The sequence below is a fragment of the Zalophus californianus genome, chromosome 9, assembly GCF_009762305.2.
Source record: "Zalophus californianus isolate mZalCal1 chromosome 9, mZalCal1.pri.v2, whole genome shotgun sequence".
In the NCBI taxonomy this organism is placed as follows: domain Eukaryota; kingdom Metazoa; phylum Chordata; class Mammalia; order Carnivora; family Otariidae; genus Zalophus; species Zalophus californianus.
In genome coordinates this window covers 137,378,354-137,392,814 of record NC_045603.1, presented here as the reverse complement: position 1 = coordinate 137,392,814, position 14,461 = coordinate 137,378,354, and the positions used below count along the sequence as shown (strand labels likewise).

Below are 14,461 nucleotides of genomic sequence, written 5' to 3'. Positions count from 1 at the left end.
TTCCTGCTCCAGCAGTTTATCCATGTTTTTATTAAGTCACTATTTAGATGCTGAGCAAGAATCCTGAAGGTGAAGAGGGTTTTTGTGTTCCCAGCACGGCCCCTGTGGAGCAGCAGAAGCTGGGCACAGCGCTTGTCCGGGGGGCACGAGCTGCAGGAATCCTCCACGGGCCGGGGCTGACAGCCACCTGCAGCGGAGACACCCCCGACAAGCTGAGGACGCTCCCCCAGCCTCTGTGTCCTCATCAGCCCTGCAGTGTCGGGGCAGCCCCAACCCCTGGGTCCCCAAGGGGGAGTGTGCAGAAATCACTCCCACGGCTGTGGTTGTTGAGAGGGTGTTCATGTCCTGTTTTTGCCAAAGCCCGTGGATAGCGCACTTCTCCACCCTGCCCCGCCTGGGACAGCCTCGCGTACACCTGTCCTCCGGGCCTCAGGAGTAATGGTTTCTATCGTCCTCAGCCCCGTGTGCACGGGCTTGGGAGGTAAGACCTCATGCCTCCGCAGAGGGGCCATGGCCGTGTCCGCGAGGTGCCCGAGGCTCTGGAAGCTGGAGCCAGCCCGCAGGCCCGCTCCCGGGTGGTGTCCCCCCGCCCCCACCAGGCCTCTTGGAAGTGAGCTCAAAGTCTGCACCGCCGCAGATGCGGACTTGTTGAGTGCTGTATCTGAAGCAGGCCGTGCTGTGGCATGCAGGCAGAGTGACGCGGGCCGTTCTTTACAGGAGCCTGGGAGTTTGCAGCAGTCGGTGAACTGGATCCTCCCTCTGTCCTCTCTCTGTCTGTCTGCCTTCTAGCTATCACCTGGCTCTCTACCTGTTTTTAATATTCTGCTGAAGATCCCTGGGACTCCCTTAGAAGCAGGGAGGGCTTGCTTTTGCAGCCTCTGTGCTTGGGGAGCTCACACACGGTGCCCCATGTAGATACCGCCTCTCTTAAGAGCTCCCTTTCCAGGGACAGGGCCTGGATCAAATCACACTCCAGCTTATCACCCTCACCCTCCACAGTGACAAGCACAGCAGCTCAGTACTTTATATGGAATGGGCTAAAAATGCACAATGCACACCCTGTAAGGTTCACGGAGTTGCATTTAGAAGGTGTGCGTCACTGCCCCGTGAAGACAGTGGGCCTGTGCTGGGGGCTGTGGGGTGCCAGAGCCCCAGAGTCACGTCCTCCGTGCAGGGGGTGCAGGGAGGCCAGCCAGCTCCAACATGTACCTGCTCTCGGCTTCTCTGCTTTGTTCCAGGCCACCGGTCCCTTTGCTGGTTGTCACACGTTAACACCTGTGTGACTGTGACACACACAGGTTTATGTGTATTTATGTATACGTACACTATGTAGTAGAAAATATTACGTGACTGTACCGTATTAGGTGTTATATACAATGTATACTCTGTATAATATATGAAATATATATTTGTTATATCTGTAATAGTAATTATATGAATATGTTAGAAATACAAACATGATTATATATTGTATATAATATATTACATGTCATATGCAATGTGTAACGATATAAGAAACATGTACAAATGTACACACAGGTGTGCACAGGTGTGTGTTGGTAGCCAGGTATGTGTGTGACAAATAGGAAAGCAGAGGGTGGCATGGAATGAAAGAACAAGGAGAAGTTGAGAGCAGCTTCACTGTGTGTAATTTATAAAAGTATGTGTAGATGTATTCTCTCTACATAATATAGAAACAATTCTATAATACCGTGTTTCAATAATGCGTTATATGTATTATATAAAATAGGGTAATATGTGTTACATATTACTAAGATGTAATGTATTGACCCAGTGAGTCACGTAACATAGTAGCACATTTTTGGCAGGAAGTGCACACTTGTAAGCACAGGTGCGTTGATGGCCGTAAAGGCACCTGTGCTGTTGATTAACTTCCACACATGGGTCTCTACTCCGTGGGCCATTTCATTTTGAACAATCCTTATTTTTCCTTTCCTCTTGACCTTCACTAGATGAGGAGCTCTGAATCCCCTGTAACGATCTGTTAGGATAAACTTTCTAAATGGTCAGTGCCTATTCCCTTTGTAAGGTTAAATGTCCTGGAGAGAGTCACGCACATGGGTGTTTCTGGATTCCTTGGTCTTGTGTAGTCTGCGGGGGGAAGCAAGATGCACCTGGAGTCCGAAGGTCGTGGTCCTTGGGCCTCCGGGCGAAAGTGCGTGCTCACATCCCACACTCACCGGCCCTCGGCGTAGTCAGCTGCCGCTAACTGGAAGGTAGGGCCCACTGGTGGCTGTGGTGCTTTTCCGAAATCCGGTGTGTCTATCCAGAGTAACGTGGATCTCCCGGGCCAACTGAGGCCTCGACAGGAATGCCGTGTGATTGACACCACGGTTTGCATGCGAGTTTGGTAGATTACAAACCATTTTGGGGTAAGTTTCTCCCCTTTCAGGCTCTCAGGCGCTGTTAGGGGATAAACTAGCTTACTCCCCATTGTACTGCGGATGGGTCTGGCAAGAAGTTCCCGTTCATTGGAGATTCCATTGGGGGGCTTTTCTGCACACTGAAGGCTTAGAACGAGCACTCGTCTCGCACTGCTCCTAACCACCGGGCTCTTTGGGGCTCAGGGTCCTCATCCTTTGCATTTTACAGAATTCACAGATCCATCCAGTATCTAATGTCTCACTAGGGTTCAACCCCGTTTTACAAGGGTTTCCGTTCTCTTCCCCCAGGGTTACCAAGGCATGGTCGATGGCGGCAGAAACATTGTTGAAGCCAGTTGGGAGAGCGTCTCGAGCATTCTCCAAGTGGTACGTGCTGACTTCTAATACTGTTTCTCTGAAGTAAGTCCCGCTTTTAAAAAGTTGGAAACCTTTTATGCGTAGGCTCCAGTGATACTTAACACGGATTAATGTGCTGCCTGGCATTGTTCTCACCTACTTACATGGTAAAAAACCAAAAAAACCACCTTAATTTGTCATTTCATTAACATTTTTAAAAAGCTTTTACATCGTGGAAACAGGATTATTCTTGCAGTAAAAAGTTATGTGTGACCTCTAGTGTTCCCTGTGGTCCTTGTAGTGGATTTCAGGTTTTTTTTGTTTTTTTTTTAAGACCAGATTAATATTGAGGCCGCCTCGGTTTGTTGGTGCTATGTTCACGGCAAACAGCCCCGCCTGTTGGATTTTTGAGAGTCACTTGGTGTCAGTGTAACAAAGCCTGGGAACGGTCCCTCCCAGGGCAGCAGGATTTAGTGGGAACCCAGCCTCCCGGTTCTGGCCTGAACCAGTCAGGGCTCATCGCTCTGGTGTGCACAGGAATGAGGCGGGTATGGCTTCAGGCAAAACAATTGCTTACTTTGAATTTAAAAGAAACCTGCCTGATTGTTTCATGCCTATAAATTCCCCAAACACGGTAGCCAAGGGAAGCCTCCAAATCCTCGGAGAGGCGGATAACGTGGAAAGAATGGACTTGACAAAAAGCTCTTCACTCGTGGTTTGACCTGTTGAAACGCATGTATTAATGGTGCTCTCCCACCGAAGGTGTTAGTGTGATGGAAGAATGAATCAAATAAACGTGGCGTACAGATATGAATGGAATATATATGCAGCCCGAAGAAAGGAAGGAAATCCTGCAGGCTGGGACGGCGTGGGCGGACCTCCAGGGCATTATGCTGAGTGAAATAAGTCAGACACAGAGAGACAAATACCTTGTGATCTCACGTGTGGGACCTAAAAAAGCTGAACTCCTGGAAACAGCAAAACAGTGGTTGCCAGGGGCTGGGGGAGGGGAAACGGGGCCGTGCCAGTCACAAGGCACAAACTTCCAGGCTGAAGACCAGTGAGTTCTAGATCGAACCTACAAGCGTGGCGACTGTGGTTAATAACACTGTATTGTACCTTTGAAAGTTGTTAAGAGAATAAGTCTTAGTTCTCAACACACATATACACACGTGCTGGTAACTGAGGTGGTAGACGAGTTAGTGAACTTGAGTACAGTGGTCATTTCACATAAATCCTATGTTTCATACCAGTGCTGCATAATAATTACAATTTTTGAGAGTTGCTTAAATAGTAGACCTGGAAAGTTCTTACGACAAAAAAAGCTAATGATGTGAACTGATAAGTAGATCCATGAGCGTCCTTGCGGTGATCACATCAGCGCCTCGCGCACTCACGCTCACGTGACGTGCTCGGTCCGTCATCCCGGTGGGGAGATGGTAGTGGGTGTACATGTGATTGCCCAGGGAGACAGGACGTGCAGGTGCCCCTGAGTGTGTGGGGGCAGGGAGGGGCGCCTCCTTTGCATTCCTCAGCTGTAGCTTCGCTCCTGGGGCCCCAAGCATGTGATCCCCTCAGTGTGGATGGGCTGCTGACGCAGCTTCCAGTTGTTAGAAATCACATGACCCTCCGATGGCTCTCGGTCGAAGCCAAGTCCAGAGAGCCAGCTTATCTTCGCTGTGTGCCCTGCACCTTTGGCCCCGGCCCCCCTCTGCTGCACCCACAATGCCAACTCCACCACACTCACTGTCATCAGCGCAGGCTCCCTTTGAGGGGGGAGCACCTCGCCTTACAAAGTGAGCGTGTACCTGAAGGACGGCCCACAAATGCAGGCTTGATAAGCGCATCCATGGTGTATGTGAAGGAACCCTGGTTTTTTCCAAATGCAACTAGGAATCGTTCGTTTTTGAAAAACCAAATGTGAAAAATCACGACTTCTCACTCCCAGAAGTTTGGATGATCCAACTTGAGTTTTCTTAAGATTTAGCTTTAAAAAAGGGTGCGGCAGGGAGATGTGCAAAAAAGCAAAAAAACCCCTTTGGCTCACCGGTCTCTGCCTTGCCTGTGCATACGGTGAGCTCTGATGGTACCGGGGCCGCTTCTCTGGGCCAGTGCTGCATCCAGCTGAGGTTCGGGGGGGTGGGGTTGGCCGCCCCACGCTGTACCACCATAGCACAGGCCTCCTGCAGACTGCCCTGCTCTGCGTGTTTACCTGATGGCTGTGCCGGTCTCCTGACCACCCCCCCCCGGCTCCCCCCCGGCTCCCCCTGGGCATGATGCCTGTGTCTTTGTCCATTGTACCCACACTTGAGCGACTTAAATGAGGGGAACCTAGATTCTGCCAGTCCTGCATGTATACAGGGGTATTGACATGCGCCGAGCCCCGCCACTTCCTCTCCTGCAGGAAGAAAATAAGTACGCGTGGTTTTGTTTGTTTTCCAGGGAGGGACCATTATCGGCAGTGCTCGTTGCAAAGCCTTCCGCACTCGGGAAGGTCGCCTGAGAGCTGCTCATAACTTGGTTCAGCGGGGCATCACTAACCTGTGTGTGATCGGCGGGGACGGAAGTCTCACAGGGGCCAATATCTTCCGGAAAGAGTGGAGCGGGCTGTTGGAAGAGCTGGCCCAAAATGGTACATCCCTGCCTCTGTGTGCTGTTCTCGTGGGTTTTCTGTTCCCTTCAGAGAGCTCTGACCTCACACGTCCACCCATCTGACTGTGGAGAGGCATGAGGGGTGGCGGTGCAGGCCTCCCGCTCTACCACCTGGACTTGACCCTGTGCCTCTGAGAATGATGAGTTCTATGTTCCTGGTCCTGCCCCATGCCAGGCACTGCCCACCCCCGGCACAGGTTTGGGGAGCGCTCCTGATGGCCATCTGAGCTAGTAGGTCTCCTGTGTGTCCCCACTCAGCAGAGGAGACCCGGGGGGGCGGAGGAGAGGGTGCGCCGGGCCGCCCTTCACCGCCCCTCCCCGCTCCACGGGGGGCTCCTGAATGTCCACTTGTTGCACAACTTGAGCTGAGATGTAGCTGCTGGCTGATTTTCGGTCGCGTCCCTTCTCAGGCTGCGGGGGCAGGATTCTCAAGAACTCCCCGTGTTCTGTGACCTCTGTCTTGGAAGGGTGGTGATCCATAATTCCGGTTCAGCATAAAACATGACAGTGGGAGCAAACTGCCTGAAGGAACGGCACCTTCGTGAAGGGGGTGAGCTGGCCAGAAGCCGTTGCCCCAAGCCTCTGAGGTCCGTTCAGGGACTGGAGATGGGCTGTCGGCCACCCGTGGCACGAGTCAAAGGTCATCTGCTGTATGCGGGCCTGCCGCAGGCTCCGCAGTGGCCCAGAGGGGTCGCCACTAGGTCCCAGCCTGTGCCCCGCTGATGAGCACATCTGCCGACTGCACAGTGTTTGCTGAGAGCCGGGAGGTAGATCCCTGCCGACAGCCAGCCCCCCACGTGTGAGAAACCAGCATCCCTAAGTACCGAATGCTGTGACGGGGCTGTGTCCTCACTTGGAGGCATGTGTGCCTGAGGCCATGGCCGGAGAGAAGTCAGGTTCGACCCGCCGGACGCCGGGCACAGACCCCACGCGCCCGTCTGCCCCTCACTGCCCCTCCCCCGTCTGGCTGTCATACCCTACATGTGCAGAATGAGGTGGTTCAAAAGCCAAAACCGTACGCAGGAAGCCAGTGTAGAACCCCGGCTTTCTCAACCCGGGACACCCTGTTTCTCAGCAGCCTGACACCCGTGGCGTCGGCGCAGCTCCCGCTCACGGCCGGTGCTTGTTTTCCATGCAGGCGAGATGGACAAGGAGCAGGTGCAGAAGCACTCGTACCTCAACGTCGTGGGCATGGTGGGTTCCATCGACAATGACTTCTGTGGGACGGACATGACTATCGGCACCGACTCTGCCTTGCACAGGATAATCGAGGTTGTCGACGCCATCATGACCACCGCCCAGAGGTAACAGACGCGTGGGGGCCCAGGCAGGGGCCATCGGAAGTTAGATGTGCTGCGGTGTAGACGTCCGTGCCGGCCCTGGACGGCTCCCCAGATGCGTGTTCTGTGCTGCGGTGTAGACGTCCGTGCCGGCCCTGGACGGCTCCCCAGATGCGTGTTCTGTGCTGCGGTGTAGACGTCCGTGCCGGCCCTGGACGGCTCTCCAGACCGGTGTTTTGATACAGTCTTGTTACTGAATGTTAGAAACCAGAGCAAGAAAACGGCTTCCCATGGACTTTTTATTTTCAACTGTAAAAGGTTACTCCTATCCCTGATTTTAGAAGAAATAAGTGTTTGCTGGAGGGAAGACAAAATAATCCTAGCGGGAAATCCCATGCAAGGTCTCCTGCGAGTGGCCGGACTGGATGGGGCCCCTTGTCCTCTGGCTCAGTAGGCGCCCGAGGACCCCAGGGGCGTTGGGGGAGCCCAGCGGTTGTTCCTCTCGCCTGGAGTGCTCCCCGCCCTGCAAGGGTGTAGGCGTGTGTGCTGAGCGACGGGGCTGGTCCTGCTCCTCGGGAGGAGCCTAGAGGTATCCCAGGAGTGTGCGTGTGTGCGGGAAAGCGAGCGCTCGCTGTAAAGTGTGTAGCCCCAAAGCCCCTTTGCGCGCAAGAGCTCGAAATGCTAGCACAGTGGCATCTACTGTTGTAGAAAATGGGCCCTTTTTGGAAGCTTAGGTGCTGGCCATCACCATGAAGCAGGCTTTCCACCCCACCTGTTGGTCACAGGACTTCCCTGTTTGCTTTTCATGTGGTTCCCAGTGGTGGTAAGTGGATGTTTCCTTTGTCTCTTTTCCAGCCACCAGAGGACCTTTGTTCTCGAGGTTATGGGGAGACACTGCGGGTACGTATGTGTAGACGCGATTTGGATGGTGAGCACCCTCAGCTTGGCCCCCTTGAGAGCCCTGCGCCCATGGGATAGACGCCCCCAGGCGGGAGCCCGCTGTTGCCAATGCTCGCTCGTGTCCCGACTGCCCAGGGCCGCCTCCGAGCTGTGGCTGCCCGGCAGCAGCCTTCCAAAATCGGTGCCGTTTCCGAATAGGTACCTCGCCCTGGTGAGCGCCCTGGCCTGTGGAGCAGACTGGGTGTTCCTTCCGGAATCCCCACCAGAAGAAGGCTGGCAGGAGAATATGTGCATCAAGCTGTCCGAGGTAATGTGCGTTCTGTGTCCCTCGACCGCCAGCACCTCTGACCGCCGTGTGCGGCAGCCTGTGGGGGTCCCAGTCTGGACGGAGTTACAAGCAGGTGGAAACTGTGGTTCTCAAGTGAGTCCAGGCTTGTCACATAGGGTCTGCATTCATTGGCTCTTCATGTGTCCGGCTGCCCCCAGTTTCCCAAAGCAGTGCCGTAGAGAAACCCCAAAAGCTTTGTATTTCATGCAAAGCAGCAGCTGAAGGTTGAAGTAGTCTTAAGTAGAGATGATGGTTGTTAAGAGAAACCGGAGTCAGGGAGGAAATCTGCCTCCCGTTCCGTCTCCACTCGCCAGTGTGAGCAGACCTGTGTTTTGACTGCAAGCCCCTCCTGGGCTGAGCCATCCCTGCCTCGCTGGGCTTGCGTCAGGAGTGATGGTGGAGGGGTACTCTGGACCAGGCTTTTCCTTCTGTTTGTAGTCTGGGGCTGCCTGTGGCCCCCACTCAGCGTTATTAGTGGAGGGTTCGTTGCCCTCTGGGAAGGCTTCTGAGAAGGGCATACGAGCTTAGCTCCCAGGACAGAAATCCCAGCGTGGGGTGCATTTCCCAGCCACGTCAGCACCGTCCTGCAGGTGCATAATGTAAGCATATGGCACAGGCTAGTTATGGCTGTATTCAGCAAGCACGTACACTCTGCATGTAGCCAGGTCACGTGTGCATTGCCACCACCTTCAGGTGACAGGTTCCAAGAAAGGAACTTGAGCAACATACCCAACAAGCTTTGCTGACCCAAACACGATGTAAGGAACTGCTGATGAATGCCATAGCTTTGCTGGGGGGAATCGTGCCCATGGGAAGGTGGGGCTCAGCTGCGGGAGACCGGTGAATGCAGGAATGCCCCAAGTCCCAGTATTAACCGTGGATGTAATAAATCCACTCATTGTTTCTTGGTTCCGGCCTGGGGAGGTGGGCCAGCTGGTGTGGGGTGATTCGTGGCTGGCTGCGTGACATTAGGGGTGGCACTGGTCTTAGACTGGACGTGTGTGGCTCTGAGAACATGCATTTAATCACCAATCCTGCGGGGGCCGTGCCTGCCCCGCCGGCCATCCTTCCTCCCCACTGACAGCGCCAGGCCTGGTCCAGGGCAATGCGGTCACAGGCCAAGTTCTGGCGGCAGCCCTTGGGGACGGGGAAACACACCCTCGATCCGAGGCCACGCACAGTGGTCACAAGGTCAGGGTAAGGTGGTAGGGCTGAGGCCCTATTTGGTTTTTAGGTGCTGAGTTTTGGATTTGGCCATTATTTCCATACCTGTGTGGTCTCGTCTGCAAACCTCCTTGGGTTTCAGACTTCATGAACCATCAGCTAGGACAAGAACAGAAAGAGTTGGGGTCCCTGCATTAAGTGCCGGCGGATGGCTTGGACTCCCTTGTGCAGAAACACTTGATCTCATCATATCTGTAATTAATTTTTATTGGTTGTGGATGTAGCGCTGTAAGAATTTTTCCAAATATCTTGTCAGGTAAGTTGGCCTAGGAAGCAAGCCTCAAGAGCATGCCCCAAATCCCAGGCATCTCCGTCTAAAACAGGAAAGGCCTCTCTTGAGGCATCACAGGTCCTAGGGTTGGGCCTCAGCTCTGCCACCCACAGGGTGACCGTGGGCAGATGACCCCACATTCCCAGGTCCCGAGTTCCTCAGGCCCCTGGTGCTGTCGTGAGGACTCAGGGAGGGAATGCGTGCAGGTGTGGACGTGGGAGGCGTCCACACACCTGTCCAGGCACGGCGGCTTATCTTCCCACGGGCATGTGTAGACAACTCTTGCTCTGTAACCCTCTGGAATATTACGTTTTACGGATGACGTGTGGCTCCGCAGCCAGTCCCATATTCATGGAGACGTCACACGCACTCTTGTAGCCGCATCTTTACACCTCTTAGGAAATATTTCTGACTAGTAAGCTCTTCGAAGTGGAGCACATTTACATCAATGTAAAACCAGCACCACACACCAGATGTGCTTGAGGCACCTCGTGGGGACCGGGCGAGCCTGGCCAGAACCAGCCCGCTGGGCGGCACGGGCGTGGCGGCCTCAGGCACTGCCCGCGCTGGGGCTCACAGCCCCCACGGGAGGAGGGTCTTGGGACGGGATGGAGAACAGACTTGGCTGGGAGTGATTTCCGGGCGTCGCGGGATGATGGCCACCGTGAGCCTGTGGGGACGGCAGGTGTGGGTGCCGTGCTGGTCCGGCCGGGCCCGTGCAGGTGCGCCTCCACCTCTGCACTCTCCTCTGCACCTCTCCTGCCCCCGGTGCAGGCCTGGGGCTCCGTGCTCTGATGGCAGTGGCTGTCCTTCGTGGACGGGCTCACGGTGGGGTGGCGGGAAGCTCTGGCTCCCGAGGAGGTTGGAAGCCTGGTTTGCAGTATAGATGCGCCGCAGGGCCCATGGCTGAGCTCACTGGCTTCTGGGGCCAAATGGCAAAGGAGCATGGCCCCCAGCCCGGGGCTGCCTGGCTGCTGGCCTGCGTCTGGGGCGATCTCACGGGCCCCTCCCGCCCCTGCCACCTTCAGCTTCATGCCCACAGCGCCTTGACCTGCCCTGATGGTCGGAAACCCTGCTTGCGAAGTTAGGTGACGTTTTCTACCTGGCAAGTGGCCAGTTCACCTGGGGCAAGGGGTCCTGGATTTGTTTATTTTTAAAATGGTGTTTGAGGGTGTTCTTTTTCTGTTTGCTCTAGAACCGTGCCCGGAAAAAAAGACTGAATATCATCATTGTGGCTGAAGGAGCCATAGATACCCAAAATAAACCTATTACCTCTGAGCAAATCAAGGAGGTGAGTGTGTCCGATTTTGCAATTGTCCTCGGACGCCAGCCTGGAAATGGGAGAGGGTAACGCGGCTGGCAGGGTTCCAGTTTGGAACGTTGTATTATTATCATGAAAACACTTTTTGTTCTTCCTGATGTTTAAAGATGTTTTCGTAATGACTCATGACTTTAACAGCATGGGTCTCCTGCAGCTCCTGCCTTATTGTTGGGAATATTCCCCGAGGCCCTGGAGCCGCCCTGTCAGTCGGGGAGATGCAGCGGGATGGGAGGCAGGGGGTTCCAGCGCAGCTGCCCCAGCCAGGGACGAGGGTCAGGCGCTGGGGAGGGGGGTGCAGCCTCCGTGCTCTTGCAGACGAGAGCGCCCGTTAGGTTTGCGCCCATGCCGCACCCGGCCCCGTGGAGGGGCCACCCAGGAGGTCCTGTTGCTGCGCGGCTCGCTCGAAGGTGCTGGCTTGTTGCACCAGCCCTGGGGTGGGTGGGATGGGCCAGGCTCTCCAGTCAGGCAGGTGGCTGCGCACGTTCCAGATGGGACGCTAGGGAGACAGACCGCCAGACGGGCAGGCAGGCTCTGGTTGAAGCCGTCCATCACAGCAAAGGACATTATCCGCTTGGCTTTGCAAAGTGGTTTCTCTCCCTTCCCTGACCAGCTGAGCGCCTGAGCCCCAAACCGTGGGGAGCTGTGTGTGAAGGCGCTCGGCCAGTACCAAAAGAAGCAGTAAGGGCCAAGGTTTCCTTTCCCACTCCAGCAAAGCTGAGCATGAATCCTGGACTCGGGGGGCCACAGGCTTCACGGAACCCCCAGCCCGCTGTTTTTATAGAGAAGGAGGTGAGGTCCGGGGAGAAGACGGGGCCCGGCCCAGCTCTCGTGGGGCCCAGCCCGAGGGGGTGCCGTGGTTGACCACAGCTTGCTTTTCAGATTCAGCTGTACAAGCTTAAGGGGCTGCAGGGAAATGTCTGCATTTCTGTAAAATATCACTGATGCCGTGTCCTTTTTTTAAGGACATCATGTTACTTACGTTCATTTGCAAGGTAGGAGAGACAAAGATTTTATTTGATAATAAAAGCATTCTTTTTAAGAAAAACAAACTTCAGCTCACCATTAAACTGAACATCCTTTTAGGAAGTGAAATTTAGAAACTAGAATTTTTTCCCACGTCGGTGTGAAGTGAGAGTAGAGAGACCTCTGGGGCGCCAGCACCCTGCACGAGGTGACCCCCTGTGTTACGTGCTGTGTTTCTTGCAGCTCGTGGTCAAGCAGCTGGGATACGACACGCGGGTGACCATCCTTGGACACGTGCAGAGAGGTGGGACTCCTTCGGCCTTTGACAGGATTTTGGTGAGTGAGGATGGAAACGGTCAGGTGCCTTCCCCTGGGAGCGAGGAGGAACCGTTTGCCGAAAAGACCGTCCGGCTCAGTGTCTCTGCCTGCAGTGTCGGTGGCCCGTCCTGGACACGATAACTGTGCTCGGCCCCCAGTCACACAGATGCTGGGAGACCCCCAAACCTGGGGGGTGAGGGTGACAGGGACTCCAGAGAACACAGCCTGCGTGCAGGTGTCTAGACCCGGGCCCCGGGTCAGCAGGGGCCCGGTCCAGTTTCAACGGTGTTGGTCTTGGGTGCCCTCTGTGCCTCTGACCTTCCCCTTCACTCCCCCGTGCTGGCCACTTCCTACTGGGGCCAAAATGCCCTTGTTGGAGGCGGGTTAGAAGTAAGCAGGTGGACTGTCAGTAGCTCTTCGGGATGCAGTCCAGTAGGATGGGAGGCAGGTTGCATCCCTCTGAACACCGTGGGACAGGCTCTGCTCATGGATGCGTCTGCTGGGGGCACCAAGGTCGTGCCTCTGTGGAGTCGGCGGCGGGAGGGCATGCTGCCTTGGCCTTTGGCCTTGTCTTTGACCTTCGTGATTGTCCTTTCCAGGCCAGTCGCATGGGGGTGGAGGCCGTGGTCGCCCTTCTCCAGGCCACCCCGGAGACCCCGGCCTGCGTGGTGTCGCTGAGCGGGAACCAGGCCGTGCGCCTGCCACTGGTGGAGTGCGTGCAGATGGTGAGTTCTGGGCATCCCTGTGCTCACTGAGGAGTCCAGCGTGGCTTCACTGAGCTTCCCCAGCGCACAGGTGCTGCCCGCGGGCTGAGGTCGTGGGTCTGGGGCACGTGGACTAACCCCCGCTAAGGTGAGGTCAGTCTGTCGGCAGGGAGCGTGTGCATCGAAGAAGACGTGGAGGAACACGGGGCTGTGGGGACTCTCGGGGGGGCGTCCCGGGGGCCAGGTGGACGGGGCTGAAGCTCTGCGATTTCAGCCGCTCCTGCCCTCCTGTCTCTGAGGACCTTCCGACCAGAGATGTGGCCGTAGGGCGGCTACTGCGGGTGACATCCTGACGTGCCCCAGCTTCCTTCAGGCCCGGGAGTGGGTGCCCCTGGACGTAGGGAAACGGGCTGTGGTTTTCCAGGTCACTGGCCACCTGAGGAAGTGGCAGCGAGCCGCATTAGATGCCGTCCCTGTCTGTATTCTCCAAAGCCTATCCATGACCGCCCTTTTCTTGGCCTTTCCGGCAGCTCTGAGTGAACGTACTGTGTAACCGAGACAGAGGAGTGATTACATAATCACGTCCGGGGACTTGTTGAAAGTAGCCATAGAAAAACGCTTTCCAGAAGCCTATGGGGGTGAATAAATGTGTGTGTGTGCGCATCTGCCACCTGTCGAGGGCCTGGCACGTTCCTCTCCCCAGCGACGACAGGGGGTTGGGGTATTTCTCTTAGTGCACCGATGAGGGAGCTGACATTCAGAGGGGAACAACTTGCCCAAGATCCTCACATCGACGGGGCGGAGGCGGGTGTGAGCGCTTCCCCAGGGCCGCCGGGCCCCCGCACCGCCATCCTCCCCACAGTGGCACCCCCCCGCCCCCCCGAGAGGCCGGTTCTGTCGTGCTTCTTCCTCGCCAGAATCCAGTGAGGAGTTGCTCAGAAGGCTGCTTGTCTGAGAGCCTGGTTTCGCTCTGGCTTTGCTCTCGGGGATTTCAGGATCTCCTTCCCCGGTGCTGCTGGCTGTGCACCCCCCATCCTGTTTCCAAGCCGCCTGAGCCGCTCAGGCCTGGGCATGTCCCTCGCAGCCGGCACTGGCCGTGACTCGCTGGGCCTGGGCTGCCAGGCTGGAAGGTCGGCGCGAAGGGGGCAGGCAGGCAGGAGCTGCAGGGCGCGGCAGCGCTCCTCGTCCACAGACGTGGGAGTCTTGACACGTTCTCTCTTGTTTGAAGACCCAGGACGTGCAGAGGGCCATGGACGAGAGGAGGTTTAAGGATGCTGTGCGGCTCCGCGGGAGGTGACTATGCAGCCTGAGGGCCCTGATGGGTAGCTGGTCTGCTTTCTGGCCGGTGGGGCTGTTGAGAGCTTAGCGAGGTGCAGATAGAAAGGGGCTCGTGGCTGGCATTTTGAGAAAGACGCTGGAGTGCACGGAAGACCAGGTCTCTCAGCTGCACGCACAGCACGCACCATTGTAACTGGAAATACCTGGGGCCCTGGGGACACGGGGTGGCACCCCGCTGCCTGCTTGCCCCGAGAGCCCCGAGCAGGTGCATGCCAACTGTGTGCGTCCGGCACAGGCTGCTCTCCCAGGGGAGCCCCTCACGCTCTGCCCACCCTGTAACCTTGGGCCCAATGGCGCCTTTTCCTTCCAGGAGCTTCGAGAGCAATCTGAACACCTACAAGAGGCTCGCCATCAAGTTGCCGGATGATCAGATCGTGAAGGTAGGTGACGCTGCGCTGCCCCGAGAGTCACCCCCATGTTT

The 14,461-nt window shown here is 56.0% G+C and overlaps 1 protein-coding gene across 9 annotated transcripts in view; it reads left to right on the top strand.

The window, feature by feature from the left end:
- LOC113922984 (phosphofructokinase, platelet) overlaps window positions 1-14,461 on the top strand; it is a 49,129-nt gene that overhangs the window by 18,871 nt on the left and 15,797 nt on the right. For all 9 annotated transcript variants that reach the window (XR_004819328.1, XR_003520129.2, XM_035721888.1 and 6 more), the window contains exons 3-12: window positions 2,694-2,771; window positions 5,184-5,373; window positions 6,532-6,697; window positions 7,529-7,573; window positions 7,772-7,880; window positions 10,592-10,687; window positions 11,924-12,016; window positions 12,598-12,723; window positions 13,931-13,995; window positions 14,351-14,420. Coding sequence is in view for 7 of the 9 variants with exons in the window: in XM_035721888.1 (XP_035577781.1) it covers window positions 2,694-2,771; window positions 5,184-5,373; window positions 6,532-6,697; window positions 7,529-7,573; window positions 7,772-7,880; window positions 10,592-10,687; window positions 11,924-12,016; window positions 12,598-12,723; window positions 13,931-13,995; window positions 14,351-14,420 (1,038 nt within the window). In the remaining 2 variants the exon portion in view is untranslated. The remainder of the gene's footprint in view (window positions 1-2,693; window positions 2,772-5,183; window positions 5,374-6,531; window positions 6,698-7,528; window positions 7,574-7,771; window positions 7,881-10,591; window positions 10,688-11,923; window positions 12,017-12,597; window positions 12,724-13,930; window positions 13,996-14,350; window positions 14,421-14,461) is intronic.